Genomic DNA, 25,236 nt, shown 5'->3' on the forward strand with positions numbered 1-25,236 from the left:
GCCCTAACCATGGCATCCATCTGCCAACAATTTCTTAAAAGACTTCTCCTTAATTGCTGATTAGAATTTAGCCAAACTTGACGGGAAGCATCCTTAGATGGTAGGGATTCTTTAAGCAATGAACACATTCACTTTGAAACTGTTGAGATCCCCATCCCATAACCACATATACAGTTGCTGGCATAGAGACAAACTCGCCATAACCATACTGTGATGCTGTATGAACACAGTCATGATATTAGAATTGACGGTTTGGGTCTGCCCACATCCCTAGGGATTTAGCTACTGGTTGATGACTTTAAAATGGTCAAGATCCCCACCCTATAACCATATATATACAATGTATACAGCTGATCGGCACAAAGAGAAACACAATCGTGCTACCAGAATTGGCTTTGAGGTCTGCTCCCACCATTTAAGGACTTAGTCCTTGTGTCATAACTTTGAAACGGTCAAGAGCCCCAACTTTGAACAATATATACAATTACTTCTTTGGTACTGAGCAAGAGGATTTGTGTGGAGACTGGCCTTATCTCTGGGATCCTATTTGCCATACTACATTGATAGAAAATATTTTGCTAGGATTGCTTAAATACAATGTATCCAGGTGAGCGACACAGGCCCTCTGGGATCTTTGTCTTTGAAATTCTTTTCCTTAATTGAAGAGCCTAAGATTAAGTAGAATGTGTTACTTAAATTATAATTAACAAAAAACAAAACAAAATCTGAATTTTTATATTGCATTTAATTACTACATGTCAAGTCTGTAGCTAGAATGACGAACATCAATGTATACAATTATATATATTTAAAGTATATCTCCATTGTAAATAAATCTTTTGCAAACTTTGTAAACAAACAAAATATCACAGTCAGTTAGGTTTATATTATAGAACAGCTTTTAAGTCACATTACAACATAATATGGGTCTGTATAATTTACCATGTATAATAAGTTTTAAGAGATATATGCTACCTTAATTCAAACTTGTGATTTGTATAGTCATAAAATTTCACGAATTTCAGTTGATATGTGCCTTTCATATATGATTATCTTCAATTGAAAAAAATTGAAATCCCACCGGGAATGTGTTAATAGTAAATATGCACTTTTCCTGAATAAAGCCGAGCATGTGCAGTGAACTTACTGATTTTTTACCAGATGCATTTAACAGAATTTTGTATTCAAACAGCCACACCAGAAGCAAAGAAGTTAAATTGTTAGAAAAAGAAATCACAAATAACATTTTCTGGAAAAATCCACGGCAGGTTTCTTTTGTATAAATTTTACATGCACATTAGTTCTAGATAAATTAAGGCAACTCTTACAATGCTGATTATTGTATGGTAAACAGTACTTGTTTTGAACAGTTCAATGTTTTCCACAAAAAAAAGCTGTCCTGTGACCATGCTGTACAAATCCAAATATTTCCATGGTGATGAGGCCAGGACATAGGATAAAGTAGCTCATAGGGCACAGCAGCACTATTTCTTAAACACAAATGTTGGACCAGACGCCTATTTTTCTGTTGGTTTTGGATCAGCCTCTGGTGCCTGCTGTTTGGGATCAGATTCTGACTTTGGCAGTGGGTCATCAACAACCTCCTCTTCTTCCACTGGGATACTTTCGTCTGCTGCACCCACATCAGCAGCCAGTGTGTGTTCCTCAGGGGGATCTGTGATGAACGTTATTATCTGTACTTTTTCTTCAGGTCTTCTACCAGTGACAAGAATTTCATAGGTATTATCCACAATATCTAAGTCATCAATCATTTCATGATACCGCTCATCAAGTCCAGCATAATCATTCCTGGCCTCCCTGTCAATGACGTCACGCTCTTTAATGGCGTCCCTACTAAATGCCCTTATCTCGGAACCGGGCGCCCTACTACTGAGTCGTGATACTCCTTCACCATGCCCAGACTTGGTCGGAGACATGCTCAACTTTTCCTTGTTTGATGGAATATCATTAATTTCTAAATTAGAGGCAAACTTAACAACACTTGCTGGCCGGCCATCTTTTTCTTCTATGCCCTTTTCCTTGTCTGATTCCTCGCCTCCAATTTCGCTGCCCTCCCCCAAACTCTGACTGAGGCTTCCATCGGCCCTCTCTGATATTTTATCCATCCTACTTGATCGTGGCCGGGAAGATTCCCAATCGGACTCCTCATCAACTGTGGACTGTCGTGACTTTAGTCCAGGTGTGGACTCCATCTCCGATGTTGTGTCGGGTGAGGTGCTTGTGTCTTCACGTGACAGTATCTGTTTCAGTTCCTCATCAGCTGTAGGAGTGAGCATTTCACGAGCTGATGTCTCTGGCCCTGATTCATTGACAAGTATGCGAGGATGGGGCGTGGTTGAACGACTACTGGCCTGACTCATAGATGAGCGAATTCTCTGCATCATCGGCTCCTTCTCCTGTTCATGCTCCTATAAATCATGGTGTAAAAATAATCATGCCATTAGCAGATATGTATGTCGGTAAAAAAAAACAAGTTTGACGATATCAAATAAAAAGATCTATGCACTTGATATTAAACAACAGTACCGTAATTGTAAACATTTGATGAATATATAATTTTTCAAGTTTATGCTTACATTTTATCATTGCTTAAATTACAGGTTCATTTGGGGTTTAAAATCATACTAATTCATATTTATTTAAAATCAATATCCTGAAAGAAAAAGTTAAAATTTGAGTTAAAAAAAAGTTTATGATTAGTGTTAGAGTTTAATAATTAAAACAATCTATTTGTTAAAACACTCAATGCCAAAGACTATAATTCTACTTGCAATTATCATTATCATGTGCTTTTCGTAATGATTGGGATAAAAAGCTCGGACAGATGGAAATAAAAGCATGCAGCATAGTTTTGACATAAATTTTACACAAAATGCAACAAACACTAAATAACTTGTATAACTTAAAGATGGGACCAGCAGATAAAACACCCCACACTCAAAGTTAAAACAAATCTTGAAATACATTCTACTTTTATGTTTAGTTCCGTCTTTATCATCAACCTGACTGTTCAATAAATTTAACCATCTAACATCGCTGAGTCAATAAAATGAACTGATTTGCATCAACATATTTAACTTCCATTTGATTTCAGCACCATTAAATGTTGGGCAAAAGTAAAATTGATTCCTGAAAGGAAATGAAAAGTTTGAATGAAGCAATTGATTTTATTTAAGATTCTGTCTAGTATCTGCTAGAACCCATCTGTTTAATATGTCAGGGTCGCACATTTTCAGGGGGACATCTGTACTTACAAATTTAGTCACACTACACAATCTGGAGTATGAGAAACTGTGACTGTGAATTAGTGGGGAGGGGAAGAGTGGTTTCTTGTCATCTACTCTCAGCCTCATCTCCTTATAAGGGTTATGTCTATGGAAGAAATTCTACAGCAGGATGCAGAGAGGAAAGGGTGCCATTAGTGTCAGTAAAATCTTTCCACAGCAAAGTACACACAGGGTTATAAGTGCAAGCTAGCATTCAAGTGAGAGTGATGTATGGTAAATCCAGAATGTTTTGGTGTAGATTGTTGTTTATGCATATTTCAGATGCATTTGGTTGACAAAAAAATCAAATTAATTGACTTATATATGCAGAGCTTTAACTTCATAGGCAGAGCTGTGTTATAAATGAAAATAGGAATAGGGTTAATCATGTATCTGCCTTATTATACAATAATGTATTTGCAATTATCAGAATGCAGATTCTATGATCGTTTTCTTGTTTCACAATATACACCAAAAATTCTAGACTTCCACATTATTATGCAGCATGGATAATGTTAATTGTCACATCAATTCCACGACATTTACATAATGTTAAGAACAAAGCAAACCTGAGATTTATTAAGGAAAAGGGAACCCTCAAACTGAAACATGTTATAACTATTTTCACTGTTATAAAATATCTGAGTACTTTTAAAAGAAGCATTTCATATAAATCACATGTTAGGATCTATTTTACACAATTAGAGTTGTTTGAAATTTTATATTTGAAAATAGAAATTGAAATACAAAAATCAACCAGAGGGCCCATGGGCCTATAAATGGTCACATAAGTGAAATTATGGATAATTATACACATTGTGTAAGTATATCTTAAAACCCTAGTGGGACAATCAGATGTCCTCAAATGTAAAGTGCGCAAAGAATCATTCTACAAAAAATATTTACATATTATAGTTTCTGGAGTTTTCCTGTGACGACTCGGGGAAGCATACTCCCCTGGTAGTAAAAGGATTTGAGTATTAGTGACTTTGGGTAACATGGGGACACCAAATTAGTAGGATGTAAGACTAATAGCACTATACTACCACACAATGCTGAACATTCTCAGAAACAAAAGCTAACACACAGCAGAGGAAATTCTAGCAATGCACAGTATCGGCAGACATTTTGTGTGTTACCTTAAGCTCTTTCTCCGATTCATAGATCATTCGAGCCAGGTTTTCACGTTTGGTGTCGTCTTTCTCTTTGATGGTGATCTGTGCAGCAATATTATTGCGTGTGCAAAGTTTGCGGACTTCATTCTTGATCTGGGCCACCATGTCCATATCCTCTGTGGCATTAATTCCAAACATCTCCAGAGTCTTAGCAATCTCGCTGGAAATATGCAATCATGAGGTTATATGAGTATTGCCTAAAATGGGCAGCTGGAAGGGCTGGGAAGGGCTGGAAGGGCTGGGAAGGGCTGGGAAGGGCTGGGAAGGGCTGGAAGTTGTTACATGGTGCATGAGTGTCTGTGTCTCCTTTCTTAATCTTATCACAACATTGAATTGTCAGAACCCCAGTGGCTACTGGACATGGCAACATTAAAAGTACCATCATCAAAACACCAAATCTTTGCATCTTGTCTTACTGAGTTCAAACATTTCCATACATATAAATATTTACACTCTGTATGCTTAGACCCATTGACAAAAATTACATTCAAAAATGCATAACACAGGTGTTCATAGAATCTCAGCACGTGGGAACTNATATTTACATTCTGTATGCTTAGACCCATTGACAAAAATTACATTCATAAATGCATAACACAGGTGTTCATAGAATCTCAGCACGTGGGAACTGATAGTAACCTGATCACACTGCGTAGTAATACACTACAAAAACTACTCACTCGGAACGACCGACCTAGATGCTTAATTCTTACATCTTAAAATATTATTGAACTGTGCTTTGTGAAATATCCACGTATTCACGTGTCCTGTGCTACAAATAAACATTGAATATGGAACTACATTTTGTTGTGTTATTGTTGTTGACGGTTGCTAAGATCTCTCACGATAGTGTCACATTTCCCCGCGAAAAAACACTGTTCTCGCCACTGCGTTGCACCCGTGTATAAGCAGGAACAAACCCTGTTTATTTGTTTTATTCGTTGTTATATCGATCCACTGAAAGGATTCGTCAATGTAAATATAAGGAATGATATTTATTTTTTCAACATTTATGAGGTCATAACAACAATGGGTTTTTGGACATATTTTACCTGAATCGCTAACGCGATTCATTCAATATGTCCATAAACCCATTGTTGTTATGACCTCATAAATGTTGAAAAAATAAAAATCATTCCTTAAGTAAAGTTTTTTCTTGGTCTCCTGACCCATAGACTTGGAGTTTAACCCATTTAATAGTGGCAGCTGAACGTTGATGACTTCCACGTAGAAGGAAGCTATTTTTTGCAGGGTTACTTCATAGCAAGTTGTTACCCATTGATACAGTTGGGTAGACTGTAACAATTACGATAGTGTGCCTTATGCAAGGACACAACAGCTGTGAGTGACTGTTTTCAGTGTGATAATAACACTAGGTCAACACACTCGCCATCTGTGTTATGCTGCCCCTTTTCAATCTCCTTTTTCTATATTTAATAATTAACTGTATTTACCTCTTTTCTTTATTGCCAATCAGTTATATATTTTGTGCAGCTGGCCATCAGATTTCTATAAGGCTCTTGTTTTATTTACTTACTCTCTAACAACATCGCTGGACTCCACCAGGAAGCGTTCCTGTAGAACCTCTGCGACCTCTGGGGTCTTCAGCTCTAGGCACATGAGAGTGTGACAAGCTTCAGCCCTTACTGCAGCGTTTTCCTCATACCTCACAGCCCACAGTAATGTCTCTGTGATCTCCTCTGTTACAACTCCTATCTTACCAAAGGCTGCAAAACAGAAAATATTACATCTTAACTATCTTACCAATTATAAATGGAAAAAAGAAATTGACACAACACCTGTTACATTGTATCAGTGGGCTTCAGCAAAGCAAATGTAAACGTTACACAAATCTCACCCAGGGCTGCAAAACAGCAAATCTATCATTACAAATATCTCACTCAGTGCTGCAAAATAGAATCTAAAACTATTCTAAATCTATTGTTTCACTTTGTTTGCTAAATGTGATGAGTTCAGCAAGCTTTAGATTATTTAGGCAAGGTTAATGGATAATCTAAACTGAAATGATAAGAGATTATAACCTCATCAAATTTATTCAAGAAGCAAGCAACAAACAACATCACAGTTACCCACCCTGTATAGCCAAGGCCTTGACCTTCCAAATGGTTTCAAACGTGGATAGTTTGAGGAGTTGTTCTAGCACTAACTCGTCCTTGATCTCCAGGTTACCACATGTGATGCACACTTCAGACCGTATGGACACATACTCATCCTTAAAGCTTTTCAGGAATACTGGCAATAATTTGGCTGTCATTATACCTGTGCAAAAAATAAAAATTTTCATAATAGGGTTAACACACTTATCAGCACTATCAAAATTTAGTAAGTGAAAACTTACTATATCTACACACCTTGAGTGCAGCGATGAATCCATGCATCAACATCCTCCCGGACACTTTTCCGCCTAAATCAATTTAATCTGCTTCTGACTACTATGTACAGTTGTCTCAAAATATTGAGTGGTTCAAACTATTTTGCTCTTTGACCCCATACTGTGACCTAACCTTTGAAAGTACAGACCTGATAGATGAGACTTGTTAAGCCTCCCAGTCATGATGCAAACTTTCAAGGAATTTTTGTAAAAAGAGAAGAGCTATGGCTCAGACATGTATTACGTTGATTTGAAACTTAACATGTTGATGTGACCTTGACCTTCAGGTATGGGTCAAAAAAATAAAATTGCATTGTCCATTCATATGATAAATCCATGCCTTTAAACCAGTATATCCAACTATTATATAGAAAAATACTGCCCACAACTCACCGAGCTGTCCGATCTTGTTGATGGCCTCAAGACGTGTCATCTCGTCGCCTGTGAGGAGGCGGTTACACATATCGTCGTGGACCTCTTTGCCGTGGCTGGTCTTACCCAGACACTGGGCCGCTGATTTACGTACATCTTCATGCCAATCATTCCACATCAGGTCAGCCAACTTGTTAGTGATATCCTGTACAAAGTGTATTGTATAATCCTATTACTAATATCTCAGATTACTTCTGTATTAGTTACTCCAACAATGTTCGGAGGTTTGACACAGCCAGACACTTTTGACAGTCATATTGAAACAGTCAGCATGCATGATAACAGTAACAAGGTCGTCTGAAAATAGTCTCTTAACAGCGGTGGAAGGAGAAAGGAAATGAATGCGGAGCGGGCTCACGAACTGACAGCAAATTGGCGCCTCTTGTGTCATAGGAGCCTAACAATTTATGACTTATTCATACATGACCAAAGACATATACATTAAAGTGAATCATATTGTCCATGCAAAACATTACAAAAAAGGTCTGTTTGTAAATAAAGTGTGCACAAAATAATGACAGTATCTTATTTATTCAGTAATCTGGGAATTACATATACAATGTTAAGTATCATTATCCTGTCATTACTCTCTTAACTTCGTCATTATACACCAGTGGCCCAAATTTAGTAATTGTTCCAGAGACCATTACGTCTGTAAAACATAATTTTTTTAAAATATCCCACTGATGTTAAATGGGACACGAGGAAGTGTCCAGGTGATGTACTGACCTTGTTGATGGTACCGCTGAGAGTGGGTAAGATCTTACAGGCGATCACTTTGTGTCTCCAGCTACTGCTGTTGAGCTGCTCCGCCACCATACCATGGACCAGGGGCTGCCAACAAACACAACAAAGGTTGCAATTTTAACTTTAAAAAACTCCAGTTGTATTTTAATATTTAAATTTAGAATGTGTATCAAGAGTTAATTTCACCTAAAACGTCATTGCAGAGAACCTTGTAAAGTTAGACACCACCATGAGATTTTTATTGATACCATATTGCAAATATCAGCAATTATAATAAAAGTTTTAAAACGTACCGAGAACAAACTGAGCTTGCCAAGCAGAAAAATGGCCTTTTCATGTTTGATTGTATCCTCTGTGATGAGGAGTTGGTGGATTACCTCCCCTACCACCAGGGAGTTACAAACACCAAAGTGAGCCAGACACTGGGCAGCCGCCCAGCGATCAACCAAGTTCTCACTCTCCAGGGCAATGTGCAAAATTACTTTAGCCTGAAAAAGACAAAACGGTGCAGTGAGAAAGATCCATCTCCATGTCCTACTTGTCACCAAAATCAAGAACTATATAATATATATATAGGTATATACCTTTTGAAAACTCAAGTGTCTTCAAAAACTTCAGCACCATTTCATGATAATTCATTTTGACATCATTAAATTTGCATTGTTTCAGATAAATACCATGCCAGCTCAGGTGAAAAAATAATGATGATTTGATCATGCTTCTTACCCAGAGTATAAAAGGGAGAAACTGATAACACTAATTAATTAGTATAAAAAAAATCAAATGTCTGAACATATATGTCAAAAAAAATCATAATCAGAAAAACATAATATTCTGTTAATTTACAAATATGATCCGTCTTTCACAATCCTAAGTAACAATAATAAAATATATTTGTGCCTTTATTTAAAGTCACATTATATTAAGCTCTTAGCAATCATTAATTCCACAGTCTCTTAAAATATTACCTTATCAGACGGCCTGTTAAGGGAGTACAGTGTAATGGCTGCAGCAATCTGGACATGCTGCTCAGCATCTTCCAACAAACATTCCAACGCCACGTACAGACGTTCTGGAATCTCCCCGTCGCCTAACGGGAAGTTAAACTGGTTTTCTTGAGGTGCATACTCAAAGTCATCCCTGTTCGCGTTAGCTCGTTGCATCTCTGCTGCCTTGGCAATGGTTGCTATGGATTTAAGTCGGACGTGTGTTTGGATGTCAGCCATGTCTTTGATGAGGTCATCCGTAGTACTGTCCGCCAATTGACCACTCAGATGCCACTTAGCTCTCCATTCATCGACTGATAAAGGAAAGGTTGGATTAATCAAAGTTAATATCTAACAGTATACAGTTGGTAACCTACGATACCTAAAAGTTAATATTTAACAGTATACAGTTGGTAACCTACGATACCTAAAAGTTAATATTTAACAGTATACAGTTGGTAACCTAGGATACCTAAAAGTTAATATTTAACAGTATACAGTTGGTAACCTAGGATACCTAAAAGTTAATATTTAACAGTATACAGTTGGTAACCTAGGATACCTAAAAGTTAATATTTAACAGTATACAGTTGGTAACCTAGGATACCTAAAAGTTAATATTTAACAGTATACAGTTGGTAACCTAGGATACCTAAAAGTTAATGTTTAACAGTATACAGTTGGTAACCTAGGATACCTAAAAGTTAATGTTTAACAGTATACGGTTGGTAACCTAGGATACCTAAAAGTTAATGTTTAACAGTATACAGTTGGTAACCTAGGATACCTAAAAGTTAATATTTAACAGTATACAGTTGGTAACCTAGGATACCTAAAAGTTAATATTTAACAGTATACAGTTGGTAACCTAGGATACCTAAAAGTTAATGTTTAACAGTATACAGTTGGTAACCTAGGATACCTAAAAGTTAATGTTTAACAGTATACGGTTGGTAACCTAGGATACCTAAAAGTTAATGTTTAACAGAATACAGTTGGTAACCTAGGATACCTAAAAGTTAATATTTAACAGTAAACAGTTGGTAACCTAGGATACCTAAACGTTAATATTTAACAGTATACAGTTGGTAGCCTAGGATACCTAAAAGTTAATATTTAACAGTATACAGTTGGTAAGCTAGGATACCTAAAAGTTAATATTTAACAGTATACAGTTGGTAGCCTATGATACCTTAAAGTTAATATTTAACAGTATACAGTTGTTAGCCTATGATACCTTAAAGTTAATATTTAACAGTATACAGTTGGTAACCTAGGATACCTAAAAGTTAATATTTAACAGAATACAGTTGGTAGCCTACGATACCTTAAAGTTAATATTTAACAGTATACAGTTGGTAACAGGAAATGGAGACGTTATATATATGAGGAAGTTAGTAAGTAAAGAGTGTCACCACTACCTACTACCTTTGCTCAGATCTGTTGCTTTATAGACATCTAAGCATTTTATGTTGTACCTCTAAGAAAAACAATTTCTGTTCAGTATTTTGCTGGCTAATAAAAATGAATTGTCCATTTTTAGAGATTTGGATTAATACTTACTGACTTGTGTGAGAGCCTGGTTATTCCTGGTGATCCTCCGGGTGGTGGGGTCGGGTGACCTGTGGTACTCGGGGTCATACCCAGGGGGCACTATACGGCCGTCCAGGTCCTGTTGTGGTAGTCATATCATGATGATGACATTTTTTAAAACTTATGGTAGAAATATATTACATATGCAACGTACATAGAAAAACCATTTTTCTTACCTCATTTACATTCACTTAATTGATTTCTCAGGTTCGAATTTTTGTTTAAAAAACAGAGAATAAACTTGTTTCTAATCATGAATCATACCTGGTAAATGTATTTACAGCCTTGCAGTCGCTTCATTTTAAACATAATTGTTAAAAACAATTATTATAAAGTGGAAACACACAGCTTTCTGCATTACACAGAAGTCAGGTGTTATGAACTATACACATGTATATAATACATGTATATTAAGTTTGCTTATAGGTCATTCCTAAACTTTACTGTCAATTTCCTGATCATTGCATTTGATTATTATAGTTAAGTGATAGCAAGCAACTGATATTTACCTCAAAGTGTATTGCCTTCAACATAACCAAGTTGGGATTGTATTCTGTGAGCATATATCGTATAGATGGAGAATTAGAGAATTAGTGACCTTTACAATAAGGCCTGATTGTAAAATAGATCCACCAAACAAAAACCTACATCTGTTTCCACTGGCAGTTTGTGCCATCGCTGCAGACCTCTCTCCACCTTCTTGACACTTGGCTTGTTAACGCTGTACTTTTCCTGGTCGGTTTCAGGGTACCAGTCCTCGGGAGGATTAGGGTACTGGTTCTGTAGCTGTTTACGATACCGATTCTGCGTGCTCATATAAATTTCTGTGTTGTCTCCTTTCATCTCATGGATTTGTTCAGCACCTGTAACAAGATATACATGCATGTACGTACAACTATGATGAACTTTATACCTTAATTATAATTGTTTTATACCATTCAATTTCACTTTATTTATGGTCAAGGAAAATCAAATTTGTAGTCTCGTTAACGTTTAATACAGCTAGCAGTGGCACCTACCAGTAAGCCATCAGTCTTGTTAATGTTTATTATAGCTAGCAGTGGCACTTACCAGTAAGCCATCAGTCTTGTTAACGTTTAATATAGCTAGCAGTGGCACTTACCAGTAATAAGCCATCAGTCTCGTTAACGTTTAATACAGCTAGCAGTGGCACCTACCAGTAAGCCATCAGTCTCGTTAACGTTTAATATAGCTAGCAGTGGCACCTACCAGTAAGCCATTAGTCTCTTTAACGTTTAATATAGCTAGCAGTGGCACCTACCAGTAAGCCATCAGTCTCGTTAACGTTTAATATAGCTAGCAGTGGCACCTACCAGTAATTAGCCATCAGTCTCGTTAACGTTTAATATAGCTAGCAGTGGCACGTACCAGTAAGCCATCAGTCTCGTTAACATTTAATACAGCTAGCAGTGGCACTTACCAGTAAGCCATCAGTCTCTTTAATGTTTAATACAGCTAGCAGTGGCACCTACCAGTAAGCCATCAGTCTCGTTAACGTTTAATATAGCTAGCATTGGCACCTACCAGTAATTAGCCATCAGTCTCGTTAAAGTTTAATATAGCTAGCAGTGGCTCCTACCAGTAAGCCATCAGGCTCGTTAACATTTAATACAGCTAGCAGTGGCCCCTACAAGTAAGCCATCAGCCTCGTTAACGTTTAATACAGCTAGCAGTGGCACCTACCAGTAAGCCATTCCTGTTCAAACATGTTGTCTGTATCAAAGAGTTTGTCGCCAACCGCAGGATTGACGTGGTCACGAAGCGTTGGCAGCGGAGGCGGGGTGTACGACTTGATTGTGATGTCTGCAGTAGCATTAATTGCACCTGGTGGAAAGTAAACAAAAGGTTTTAGTCCAATTCTTAGGTTCCAGAGCAGTTTAAACTTTGTCTTGAACACTTACGTGGCATTGTAATTACTAGAATTTGATGAAAATTGATTGAATTGTCTGCGTATGTCATTAGAGGTAGCTGAACAATAACTTTTGAACTCGTTAAATGTTCCTAATCTTCCTATACTGGGTGCCAAGACAACTTCCAATTTCAACTCCCAAGGTTATAGGTCAAATTTGATTTTTTTTCAAAAGCTATATATGGGATATAGTATAGTCAGTATGCAGCTCTTCTTTAACCATTAAACTTGTTGTTTTAAAGATGTCACTCAGAAACCTGAGCATCAATAAACAACCCTGCCGTACAAACTGAGACTGGAGTATATGTCATGCCATCAAAATAAAAGATTTCAAAAAATAAAATGTAAGTATAAATTGACAAGTATCATTACTTGTATCTAAGTTATAACTATCTGAAAATGAAACAGGTCATGGCAATTAATATCATATATAAATACTGAGAAAAACTTTGGCAAGACAGTGCAAATAGCAAAACATATCTTCATTTCTATTTCCTGTTCTGACTTGTATTTGATTATTTTACTAAGTAATCATTAACATGATTTAGATATCAAATTGACTAAACTTGACCTCTTGAGGGGACAAAAAGTCCAAATATGGATAATCGTTATGGGTCCAACACAATTATACCTATAATGACACTATGATATGTATGTCTGTAACATATACTATTATACTGCTCTTTACCAAAGGAGTCTAAAGTAACTACAGGTACGAGGCCACACCAAATCATTTAGTTTTGTATTGACGACATTGTAGAAGTTTTTAGTAGTTTACATTTATATGCTAGTCAACAATTTCATAAAGTTTGTTTAAATGATTGATCATGCCTTGCTATTTATGTTTTCTTTAATTCTTGTTTTTAATCAATTCTGGAAAAAAAAATGATTGACTCATAATCAATTTTCTGTCACAAATACAATATCTGTTGTAAATATTTCTTTATAATTTTTAGAAGGAATTACCAAAACAAAATCTCACTTTGGAATTATAACCGTTCAGATTAATTTGGTGTGACCTTAGAATGAATGATTAGGGAAGGCTTTAACCAAACCCAGGGTACAGAGTAGAACTGCAGCATTGATAGAAGGGCCACTGAGCATGAGAACCAATCCAGAAACACATCTGTTCTTGTTAAAGTCATATAGCTACAATGGAAATATACAATGTACAAATGTATCACCTGGATGATTTTAATCATTCTGAAATATCTTCTTTTTTTGACAGTTGATGTCACTCTTAATCTACATAGACATTTGTCCTCAAAATTTGCAAACAAATATATATATAAAAAAAAAAAATCAATAAAATGGATATGTGGAACTTATGTGTCTGTAATATTTTTTCTTTTTAATTTTAAGAGGGATTTTAACAGTGTTTAGCCTTCTGTTTAATTACATTTGATACACTTCATGTATATGAAGATTCAATAGTAAAGATTTTAAACAAAAATGTCACATTCTTTCTATATATATCTGGCCTGGTAATTCAAAACTTCTGATAAGTTTTAGTTTATAACTCTGGTTACCTTAACATCAACTGAAAACAATATTTCATCTTATACAGTATACTATACAAACGACATACTAGAATTCAGACCTAATTAAGCCTGCATGTACAAGCCCATAAAAAGAAAAATACAAAAATTGTATGTAAAACTTCAAATTATATTATATGATAGGTTGAAGTTTTTATATATTATAATTGTGACGACTCTTAAACATAGCTATATATATAGGCTGTTCTATCTTCAAACAACCAGACCCAGGTTCAAAGTGAAATAGCTTCAATGACCGGTGATCTGTATACATATTATATATAATATACAATATCAAGTGACATGTTATGATGAGTATATATCTCCAGTATTTAAAGCATTAAGCAGAATGCGTGAGTGATCTTACTACCAAGCTCTGCAGATATCAAGATCATTCTAGAATGCTCTGAACTCTCGGGAGAAAAAAAAAGAAAACAAACAGCTTATGTTTGAAGCTTAAATTAAATTTGTTTGAAAAACAGCAAATGAAGAAGATTAAGAAAAAAGGTCACTGATTGATTGATTGATTGATTGATTGATTGATTGAGTGAGCGATTTTACGTCCATTTCACTACAAATAGAAAAAAGAATTCACTCTGACCTAGCTGAGACGTATGCTTAGTTACTGGGTTTATACGGCTCAGCTCTGACAGTACATTTGTAGTTCAGTACTTAAAGCTACGGTTTTCATGTTTATGACACTCCGTTAAAAAGTTGACATCATTTGAGATACATTTTTTGTGCAAGTATGATTGTGATATTGACACAGCCAGTAGTACAGTAGTTACTGTTACAACTGTAATGCTTCTATCATACGCCGCGTAATGACCAGTACCCCACCCTGTATTAGGCACGGGATATAGTCCCTTGGTATACATATATACATATATATATCTGTATTATCACATGTACTGTGTATACATGTATATTGTCCTTACATACCAGTGCATATAATCCAATGCAATGATATATATTAACAATCATTTGACACATAAGATAAAATGTATTTTGACACATTTCATAAACGTAAAACGGAATATTTTTGTGGTTGATACTTTTCCTGCAATTTCTTTTGTAGTTGTGATAGCATATTTATTTTAAACATACATATTATTTCAGATACAGTAAACTTAGATATACGTGTTGTTTTATTTGCTACCTCACTAATACTGTCTGTATATTTTAAGGTTCAATTTTGTTTCTTTATAATTCCTGCATACATTGCTTTCTTAAATACATTACAAACTCTTAAAAATACCAAAATTTTGTAAAAACCAAATAGTGACATTTTTAACATGAGGTTTAACAGTACTCGGTACATCAATTTCAGCATTTTTCAATACATTAATTGGATACTTCATATCCTGACCAAATATGGATACATGCATTGAAGCATGCTATTTTTACTATGTATAATTAATCTACATCCAGTATAGTCAAACCACAAAGTAAAATCCTCAAACAAGAATATTCACTTTTACAGAATTTGATGAATTGAAACATTTTAAACACATGCAACAAACAGTTTTCTACCAAGTTAATTTCTACAGCAATCACAAATTTACAAGTAATGATACAAACAGACAAATATGATTTACACGAACATTATCAATACTTTCCAAACATTTACAGGACACTGTACTTTTACCAAAATGGTTTTTGACTATTATTGATCATGATTCTTACTTCTTATCCATCTAGCGTTTGAATTTTTCAGATATAACTGTTTAATACATTTTTACCAGTAAAATATCAGGGATTATCCATTTGATGAAATCGTATATCCTCACTGCACTGACGATATTCAAAATGTTATATCTTCACAAGTGAAAATATCACTTTTAGTATTTTTCAATTAGCAGGTAATTTATATTCACTGCATAGAAATTTCAGTTTCAAGTTCAGATGAAGCGACTGCAGAGTAAGTGGTTGGTTTGTTCCACTTTTGCAACATACATTATGGTATTTACATAACTATACAATTGATATCATTTTTCTTTGGAAATTTTACCAGATAATAGCAGCAGTTAAATGACAGAATTGCTTGGGAGTATAACTCGACATTCAAAATGGCGCTAGATTTCATCCTTGACATCAGGCGTGACATCATTAGAACCCGGCATCAAATATTACGCTACTAGTTCCCACACTTTTCTGCATGATACAGCAATAAATTTGGTTGTGTTACTTTAAAAATGTAATAAATAGAAAACTAATGTTTTTCCCGTTAGATACCATATATTTTTCACTACTATGGTAGAATATATACCGATATTTTCACTCGTGCTCTGCATGCACTTGTGAAGAATATTGATATTCTGCAATACCCATTAAATAAATATACAAGGTATTCAATAGGAAACCATTAAATATTAAAAATGTATATACATGCTTTTGTGAATGTTTTTTGTTGTAAATTTACATAAAACTGTTACATTATACCACTATATAGGACTGACAGCATGTAACACAGACAAGAACATAAATGTTACTACAGAATTACTTTTAATGTTTAATCATGGTCTGGGCCTCCAGTAAGCGAAAGGTACTATTTCAGGACATTTTTATGGTTTTTATTTTGTGTGATCTGTAGACTTGATATGTCCAGAATGATGAGTTAATCACTAATGTATTATATGGCGCAACCTGATGAAACTCGTAGACTTAAAGATTATCTTTCCAATAGATCTCCCTATTATCTTTATCACATATCCAATTCCAAAGACTGTCCTAAACATTTCAACTTCTATACATTCTAAATAAAAATATTTCAAGTATAGAAAGATATGAAATTTTTATGCAATTTTCATGTTTTTGTTTGTTTTAATTTTTAGGTATACAAACAACATGTATTGTGTTGGATATCCCAGACCATGATGTCAGAACATTAAAGAAACATGTTGGGATTCTTCTTTAACAGTCTCTATTTAAGATTGTACAGATTACGGGGACATCACATTACTTTTTCTGACAGCGACAAACAGGACCTACCGGTAACTATGTGAGACTCTACTCTCAATCCTGATCTACAAGCTTAAAACCTTACACACGCAACACTCCACAGGCATTTAAACCAGTTACCTTTTTGTCCTATAACTAGAACCAAAAGAAAAGAAAAAGGAAAATGTAAAATGAAAAAGTGACACTCATGAGAAATCTTGATTAACCTCTTCTTGTAAAGTGGATAACCTCTGTATCAAATGTTTGATTTAAGTGTTCAAGTTTCTGTAAACAAAAATATATAAGTCTCTTAAAAAGCTTAAAGATAAAATAAATACACTGTGCATTTTCAAAACATGAAATGACTGTAAATAAACCTCTGTATCAGATTAATTGGCGACCAGTATAGGTGCAACACATATTCCAGTGGTTAAATCTAAAACAATATTTTCCTTGATTGGCAAATTATACATGTAAAACTATAGACACCAATGACCTTTAAAAGTGCATCTTTTGACTTCTTTAAACAAAATTGTGGGAATGTCATTACAGGGGGAAATGATACATTGTAGGTTTACTACGGTAGTTATATACATTCCTTTATCTCTGGAACCTACCAGTCCTAATTGTTGAAGATATGTTATTTGTCTTTTTAAATGGCACCTCTCCTCTGTCTAACCCTACCTCAGTACGTGGTATGTAAAAATACATATCGTATATGAACTCAGTAACATCATATACAATGATACATGTGGAAATATATTTTTTATCTGGCCTTAATGCTAATATACAATTTAATTGACATCACAGACATCTTTCGTTGAACCTCGATCAAAACAGTGTCTCAAAAAATTCAATATTTTATAACTGGAAAGCAATCCTCTGCGTCAAAGGTTAAATCTTACATTTGATCTAAGTATAAATAGGTATGATTGATGAATACAGATCTAATCTACTGAAATGACTGCCTTATGATTATGATTATGATATATACATATTTTTAATCCCGTATTTACAATCTCATCCTCTTAAGAAAAAATGGTAATAAATTGAGTATATCTTTAGTAACATGTATGAGCTATCAAATATCAACATGCATCATGATCATTAAAATACACCAAGAATATTATATACAAATGTATATATGGTCATGTTACTCCGACTGTATAATAAGACACATGCAAATTGTTATCACATGCTGAACTTTTCTTATTCATGAATGGCGGTACAGTCATGCAATTGTAAAACTTGACAAGTTGAGTACTAACAAGGGAAAAAATATTATAATAGTATTAATACAGCAGAACGAACCCTAGAGAAGACTAGCGGCTGTAATAATGTCAGTATACAGAGTATTTTGTGAGAGCTTTCTGTTTGATATTAGAACAGTGAAACCTGTCTAATCTGACCAATAAATATTACGACATCAACCATGTATGTCAATATAATCTAACATAATGATTTTATCCCATTTTTTACACAAAACAACCCCAATAAGACCTGTATATTCTGACACCCTGTCTTAACTGACCATTGACAAATACATCATGTCCCACAGTGTCTAGTTTAGACAGGTTTCACTATACATCATGTGCTGTTTAATAATTTTCATTACCATTTAAGTCAAATACAGCTGAAACAGAAATCTCATCATACATATGTTTGTCAGTGAATTTTCATATATTGCGATTTTTAAACCAGGCTGTCTTTCATTAAATTACAATGGGACATTTAATTTCTGCATTTCAACAATGTATGCTGAGCAGTGTGTCTATCAGTGTTTTGAGCAGGTGATTTATACACAACAGTACACTGTAACTTGCTACTAACATAGCAGGTCTGATTTAAATTAGAGGCAAATTCAATACAGGGTAGAATATTCTGAATTTTTAGCATGAGAGGAACATGGCTTAAACCAGCCTGATAATTAAAATCAAGAAATCCATCATATCATCAATTCATTTGTGCACACAAATCAATGTATATATACCTGCATCCTCTTTCTCCTGCATTTTCTTGACACGCCGTATGCCTGCTGGCTGTCTGTAGAACGGAGCTTTGTTTTCCTCTGAATACGGGTCATTGGCTTCAGGCTTGGCACTTTCAATGTTGTAAACCTTTGCCAGCAAGCTGAAATACACAAGTACCTATATGATAAGCTCAAAAGAATTGGAAACATTTTCACTGCAGTGATATTGACAAACAGATAATTATGTCAACTGAAAACTTTACACATCACAAATTTACTGTGACCCACTTATTTTTCTGCATACTTTATTTTGTGAACTATATCTGTATAGGTTTTGTTCACAAAATACTGTGATTGACAGAAGGCTATTGCAAAATCGATGGTAATGGAATTGATATTCATAAAAGATTTTAATTAACAACTGAGTTGCCTCATGAATTAACAATAAAATGAATTAATCTCTGAAATGTAATGTGATTATTCATGGTAGTGAAATCAACCACTATTGGAAACTCTAACTTACGTTGCTTCTTTTTTCTTCCATTTCTTTTTTGGTTTGACGTCATCACCCTTTTCCTCTTTTTCTGCGGCATTCATCGCCTCTCTGAGGAACTCACTGTGGTCTGGCTTCCCGTACCACCCCTCATACATGGCTTGCATCTTTTCTTTATCTTCAGCTGTCTTCATCCTCTCATATACAAGCCAGCTTGCTGATGATTTGCTAATCTCTGACAAAACAAAACCATCCCAATCAAAGTCTTTCTCTTCCAGAATAGGAATATCTGGTAATTCTACAAGCTTTTTTTTCTCAGACTTTGTCGGGCTAGGTGCTTCTGGCAATTCTTCTATTTTTTCAATGTCTGGTTTAGATGTCAAAACTGGTGTTTCCTTTCTGCTGTCTTTTCTACTTGATAGTGGTTTCTCAACCTCCTTTCGACCAGAAACTGGTTTTCTTTCTTTCTTCTTCAGTTCTTTGTCTGATTTCACTTCAGTCATGAAAAAACCACCTAAATCTTCCTGACTGCCCCTCAAAATTTGATCAAACTGTTGTTCTTCAAGTGCAGCTTTCCTCAACGCATCTTTGTGCATTTGCATGGCTTTTTCCATGATCTTCCTTTTGAGTGGTTTTAACTGTGGCTTAGTGGAGACAGTGAGATTGCAGGGCATGTGACGTCTGTCAGTGTTTCTTGCATCATGTCTCCCCGGAGGTATCTTCATTTTAGGTCTTGGTGCAACCAGATCATATGGATTTAAAGCTTCATAAAAATATTTATCTTCATAGGGTAGCATATGAAAGCAGCGATCTTTGACCACTTCTTCTTCAAATCTTATATCTGTGCTGATTTTTTTCAGGTAATCTTTTTGTACTGGTTCATCTTTAAGCTGATTTGTACGAAATACAACCGATGTTGGTTCCCGACCTCCTCTGCGGGCGATCATGAGATCCAAGGAGGTGGTAGTGTCCTCCGATCCCAGCTGGGGGATCTTGACCTTGTCCGCACATGCAAACAGAGACGGGGTATTCGTTCTTATCCTGCTTTGACGCATCATGTTTGTAGATTACTTTTTGTCGTGTCAAAATGGGAATACTGCAAATCAAAGACAATTTGATTTAAAGATATACAGAACTGTATATTAATATACAAAATTTATTCAAAGACTTTATTTCTATGTATATATTAATATTAATGATTATAAGTGCATGGTTTGTTACTTAGGAGCCAACCCCCTAATTGAACAATCTAATTGAGCAGATCACTCATTGCACTATATTACGATGTACAATGTGAGATCAGATTAGGTTGGTAAACAGATATCTTGTAGATGTAGATGTGGTTTGTCCGGAAATCAGCACTTTCTGCATATAGGTCAAATTCAACCATCTGTCAATTAAACCACATTACATTGTTGCATTCCATCATAATTATATCGCAAGAGTAAAAACTATTTCAGTATAAGATACTTTTAGCCTGAGCTATAAGTCACCTAGCTATGAATTGAATTAGATTTGTACTAGTCCGAATTATTCTGATGTTTTATCAACTTTTTTTATATCGATCTGTCGTCGATTAACGTCAGAACTCCGGCCCTCTATAATATGCGGGAAATAAGCGACCCGCGCCTGGGTGGCTCTTCAAACTGATATTTTAGTAACAAATCGTCACTTTTACACACATGTCGCACATGGATCGAAAGATCTATTCTTCATGCACAAGATGAACATAAATTACATGCCTCAAACAACCAAAACAATCACTAAAAACATATTTTTTCAAACTTATTCTGTTTTACTTTACGTTTTTAATTGACGACAGACCGATATAAAAAAAGTTGATAAAACATCAGAATAATTTGGACTAGATTTGTATATATATACAAATCATCTAAGTTGCTAGAGTTAATAAATATATCATATGAGTTAATCCTGTTTGAAAATTAAAATAATACTAACTTAGTTATATTAAAATAGCGCAAGAAAACATTTAAACAATGTTCAAAGGATTCTTATTGAAGATAGAGACTTTAAAACGTAAGCTTCAGCATGTCTGGCTTAAAACGAAGTAATTAACAAAGAATGTAAAGGAAAAATTATAAAAATAGCAGTGTACATTTTGAACACATGTGTAACTCGCTATGTCAACCAGGATGCACTGTGTCTGGTTAGATGTGCACTTAATACAAACATCACTGCATTTGAGAATGAAATCTGATTTCTTTTTAAACACAGAACAAATCTGCATGTACAGTACAATGATTTTTGTTACGGCGAGCACCTGTTACTTACGTTGTAAGTCCTTTAAAGCAAAAACAGTGAACAAGGAAAATTAAAAGACCTATCCAGGAACACTGTAAAATGGTACTGAGCTAATACGTAATAACGTTACAGGATATGTAAAACACCGTTTTACGCGATGTGGTGTTTCACGCGATCATGCAGTGTCGATTCACACTTTCCCAACCTTTCATTTTTATGTGCCGCAATATTGGATTTACCTAATTATATAGAATTTATCAGGATAGCAAACAATACATAATTGATGAATGGGCAATTGACAGCGTACTTATTTTGTAATAATAATCAGTCAGGGACCATCTGTTGCATGAACTTACTGTAAATATCACATCATTCCATTGTATGGCACGTACAATGCATGTCTCAACTAGAATGCTGCAAAAGCGAACTGGCTGTTATACCCGGGTATTATTTAGTCTTAACCCGGGTCTTTATTATCCATTATCGCACGTAAAATACATATTCATGTGTTTAACAGCTCGAACACCGCCATATTGTTTCTTCGTTTCTATGACAGATCAGTGTCGGTGAAATGTTTAATTATTTTCAAGGGAGGTAACTCTTACGGTTCTGAGCAGCCACCTACTCCCATAACATGAGAGGCCGCTGGTCGGCCTTTTTTCAATCGGATATGGTTACGCGGCGTCTGTCAAAAGTTTTTCGCCGTGTAAAACCTCTTACATTGTTGGAGTAAGCAGCCACCGAGCGCAATCCCCAATTCCACAATAATATTGTTTTTAGAAATTAAAGAACCTGCTCAAAATAGACTGGATTCACACGACGAATTAGCAATCAGTCTTGAAGTAAATATATAAAGAGACAAAGATAACGCTTTGCATCCAGTTGTACCGCGGAAAACAACTTCTGATTCTGATCGTATAATTTTCCATTTTTTTAACGCCATACAATTTGAATACAATAAAAGTTGTGGTATACACTGTATATTGTGCCAATGCCCAGGCGTTTTATTATTCTCCGTTTTACGAAGTTATTGTGGGGACTGTCTATACACATTCAGGATAAAATGTTAGTTTCATATCTGGGCTGATATGGATACAAAAATCATCAATGATGCAGCTACATATATGTATATCTGTAATTTAAAAAAAATATGTAAGTGCTACATATCAATATTTGCATCAATAATGCAGCTGGAGGCGATGTACTGAACACATGCAAGTTGCGGATGCTGATTTTTATCACACATTCACGCTTTAGTGACTATCTTAATGTTCCCTCGTGCACAATTAAAAAAATTGCTTAAGTTCATGTCTGGGTATACTCCTCCCAGAGACCTATACGCTCCCATCAAAAGCATTTATAGGAGGAAGTCATTTCGGATTTATATTAAAGTACTACATTGATCAAGAAATACCTAGGTGAATCAATGCCCCAGATTGTATTACAATATAATAATATTTTGTTTGTGATTGAATATTTTGTTTGTGATTAAATCAAAATGAATGTTATCATGGACAAGGATTTTACAATATAACAAAACAGAGTAGACATGATACCAATATATTATATGCAAGTATTAGATATTCATTGGCATGCGCTGATAAAAAAGTTGTAAGATGCAATGCATAGTATGATGTATCATGAAATGCATGAAGTTCGATGATTACGAGAGGTATACTACCTATTTTTACTTTTTAAGTTGAATTATTCAGCAAATAAGTGAAGAATTTCAATTATATACCCCCTCTCCACTACTGTTTCTCGGGCTATTGTGTATAATGTTAAAACATGAATAAAGAAAAAATTGCACATGAATGAGTATGACCGGAATAAACAAAGTAAAATTTAATTATTTTGTACGTTGGTTTGTATATTTCCCTATAATGAATGTCATGCACCGATCAACGTATATGTAAGTGACATTAGAAATGTATTGTATGTAAACACTGTACACTGTGACCGGTTTATTATGATAGTAAAGTCATTGTCATTTGCAACAAACAGTACTGGGGGGGGGGGGGGGGGGGGGGGAGAACGAAATAAAGACGTCTATGTACATATACATATTAACTGGCTTATAAGAATTGAAAGAAAACTATTCTATGATGGGCTAGTGAGTGTACATACAATAGATAGACGTAGGTTAATGTTGTAAGGCAGCAAAAAAAGCGAATGAGTATTATTTATTGTGTGTGCTTTAGCCGCAGGGTCTTCCCATCCTCAGATAGCACATTACGCGATGTTCTATATCTGGGTAATAGAAGGCTATCAAACATGATAAAAGGATGCACGTCTGGTCTTCCACAGGTAAGAGCGACCCCTTGAAGGAAAGTTGCACCACCTGGACTAAAATATCAATGTGTAAACAGTATTTGTAAATTAACGTAATAATAAAATCTTTAATCTGTGACTGAGTGAGATCGGATTAGCTCAGTCGTAGGCCAAGATTCTGCAAAATAATCCAAACTGAGCCGCAAGCCGAGGTTGCCAATTTGGGATGTTACAACCAAAATCTTAACACGAGGCTGGGATCATCTGATCTCGTCCAGTTCAGTACAGATTAGTATTATCAGATTTTTTTTGTCGCGTACCTCATAAGTCTAGTTTTTAAAATATCTCATCCTTGTTTACGAGTATCATGTATGTGGTCTCGCTTTTATATGGCCTCCTCACTAATAAAGCTAAGTTTAATAGTTTCTCTGTAAACAATGTTGTCCTTTGATAATGCAAGTGGAAAACATGTTTCACAGTAGATATGCTATTGCGAATTCTACCACGTCTGCAAATGTAACGACAATTATACTATCTTCCAAAAAGCCATGCACGTGCAATATGCTTTTCAAGAAACTTCACCCATTTTGCAAATGCAAAGAAGCGAGCCGTTAGACTAGTTTCTTTTCGAGTTAGGGTACACACATATATTTTTGTATTTTTGAAGTACACACGTATTCAGTGTTTCCCAACAATTTTTATAACGCTTGGTTAAAGTTAGTCTTTATTTATATCGTCACAGCCGATATAGAAACCAAACGGTGACTGTTAAAGAAGCCTGTGGGTTGTGCAGACCTAACATTGGAGACAGGGTCCTCATCCTTCACCCACAGTCATACAAATACTCAACTGACTTGCTCAAGAGTGAAGGGTCGCGTTCAGACAGCGAGATACGATACATCTTATTGGTGTTTTTTTTATCATTTCTCCTACAAGTACGTGTATATAATGACAAAGTATCAGATTATGAAGAATGTCTAATCATTGTCTAATCAGTCTCAAATATTACCAGGTTAAACAAGTAAAATACGACAGTTGCAAACAGTGTCAGAAATGCTGAAAACGCACTGGTTATTGTGCAATGAAGACAAACGCATCATGTGAATAATGTTTGCACGTGCACAAGAACAGCCGAAATATAGCACAAGGCATTAAGTGGGATATCTCTGTCTGCGGTGCGAGAAGAGATGGGGTGGGTGTGGGTGTGGGGGGTGGGGGGTG

At 35.3% G+C, this 25,236-nt stretch overlaps 1 protein-coding gene across 6 annotated transcripts; it reads right to left on the reverse strand.

The window, feature by feature from the left end:
- Window positions 1-724: 724 nt before the first annotated feature.
- Window positions 725-22,312, reverse strand: LOC110466434 (HEAT repeat-containing protein 4-like). 6 transcript variants are annotated; one of them, XM_021522914.1, is made up of 17 exons: window positions 22,101-22,312; window positions 19,513-20,578; window positions 19,011-19,150; window positions 18,636-18,653; window positions 17,162-17,176; window positions 12,317-12,457; window positions 11,261-11,475; window positions 10,583-10,691; window positions 9,002-9,333; window positions 8,327-8,521; window positions 8,016-8,120; window positions 7,248-7,431; window positions 6,557-6,742; window positions 6,000-6,189; window positions 4,427-4,622; window positions 3,276-3,407; window positions 725-2,429 (listed from the first exon to the last, which is right to left on the reverse strand). In XM_021522914.1, the coding sequence occupies exons 2-17, from the start codon at window positions 20,538-20,540 to the stop codon at window positions 1,518-1,520; spliced, it is 4,098 nt and encodes a 1,365-aa protein (XP_021378589.1). In that variant the 5' UTR covers window positions 20,541-20,578; window positions 22,101-22,312; the 3' UTR covers window positions 725-1,517. The 6 variants fall into 6 exon arrangements, with proteins under 6 accessions (XP_021378589.1, XP_021378592.1, XP_021378591.1 ...); XM_021522917.1 differs by lacking the exon at window positions 18,636-18,653; XM_021522916.1 differs by lacking the exon at window positions 17,162-17,176.
- Between the last annotated feature and the right edge of the window lie 2,924 nt (window positions 22,313-25,236).

Source organism: Mizuhopecten yessoensis, unplaced genomic scaffold, assembly GCF_002113885.1.
Source record: "Mizuhopecten yessoensis strain PY_sf001 unplaced genomic scaffold, ASM211388v2 scaffold11133, whole genome shotgun sequence".
NCBI lineage: Eukaryota > Metazoa > Mollusca > Bivalvia > Pectinida > Pectinidae > Mizuhopecten > Mizuhopecten yessoensis.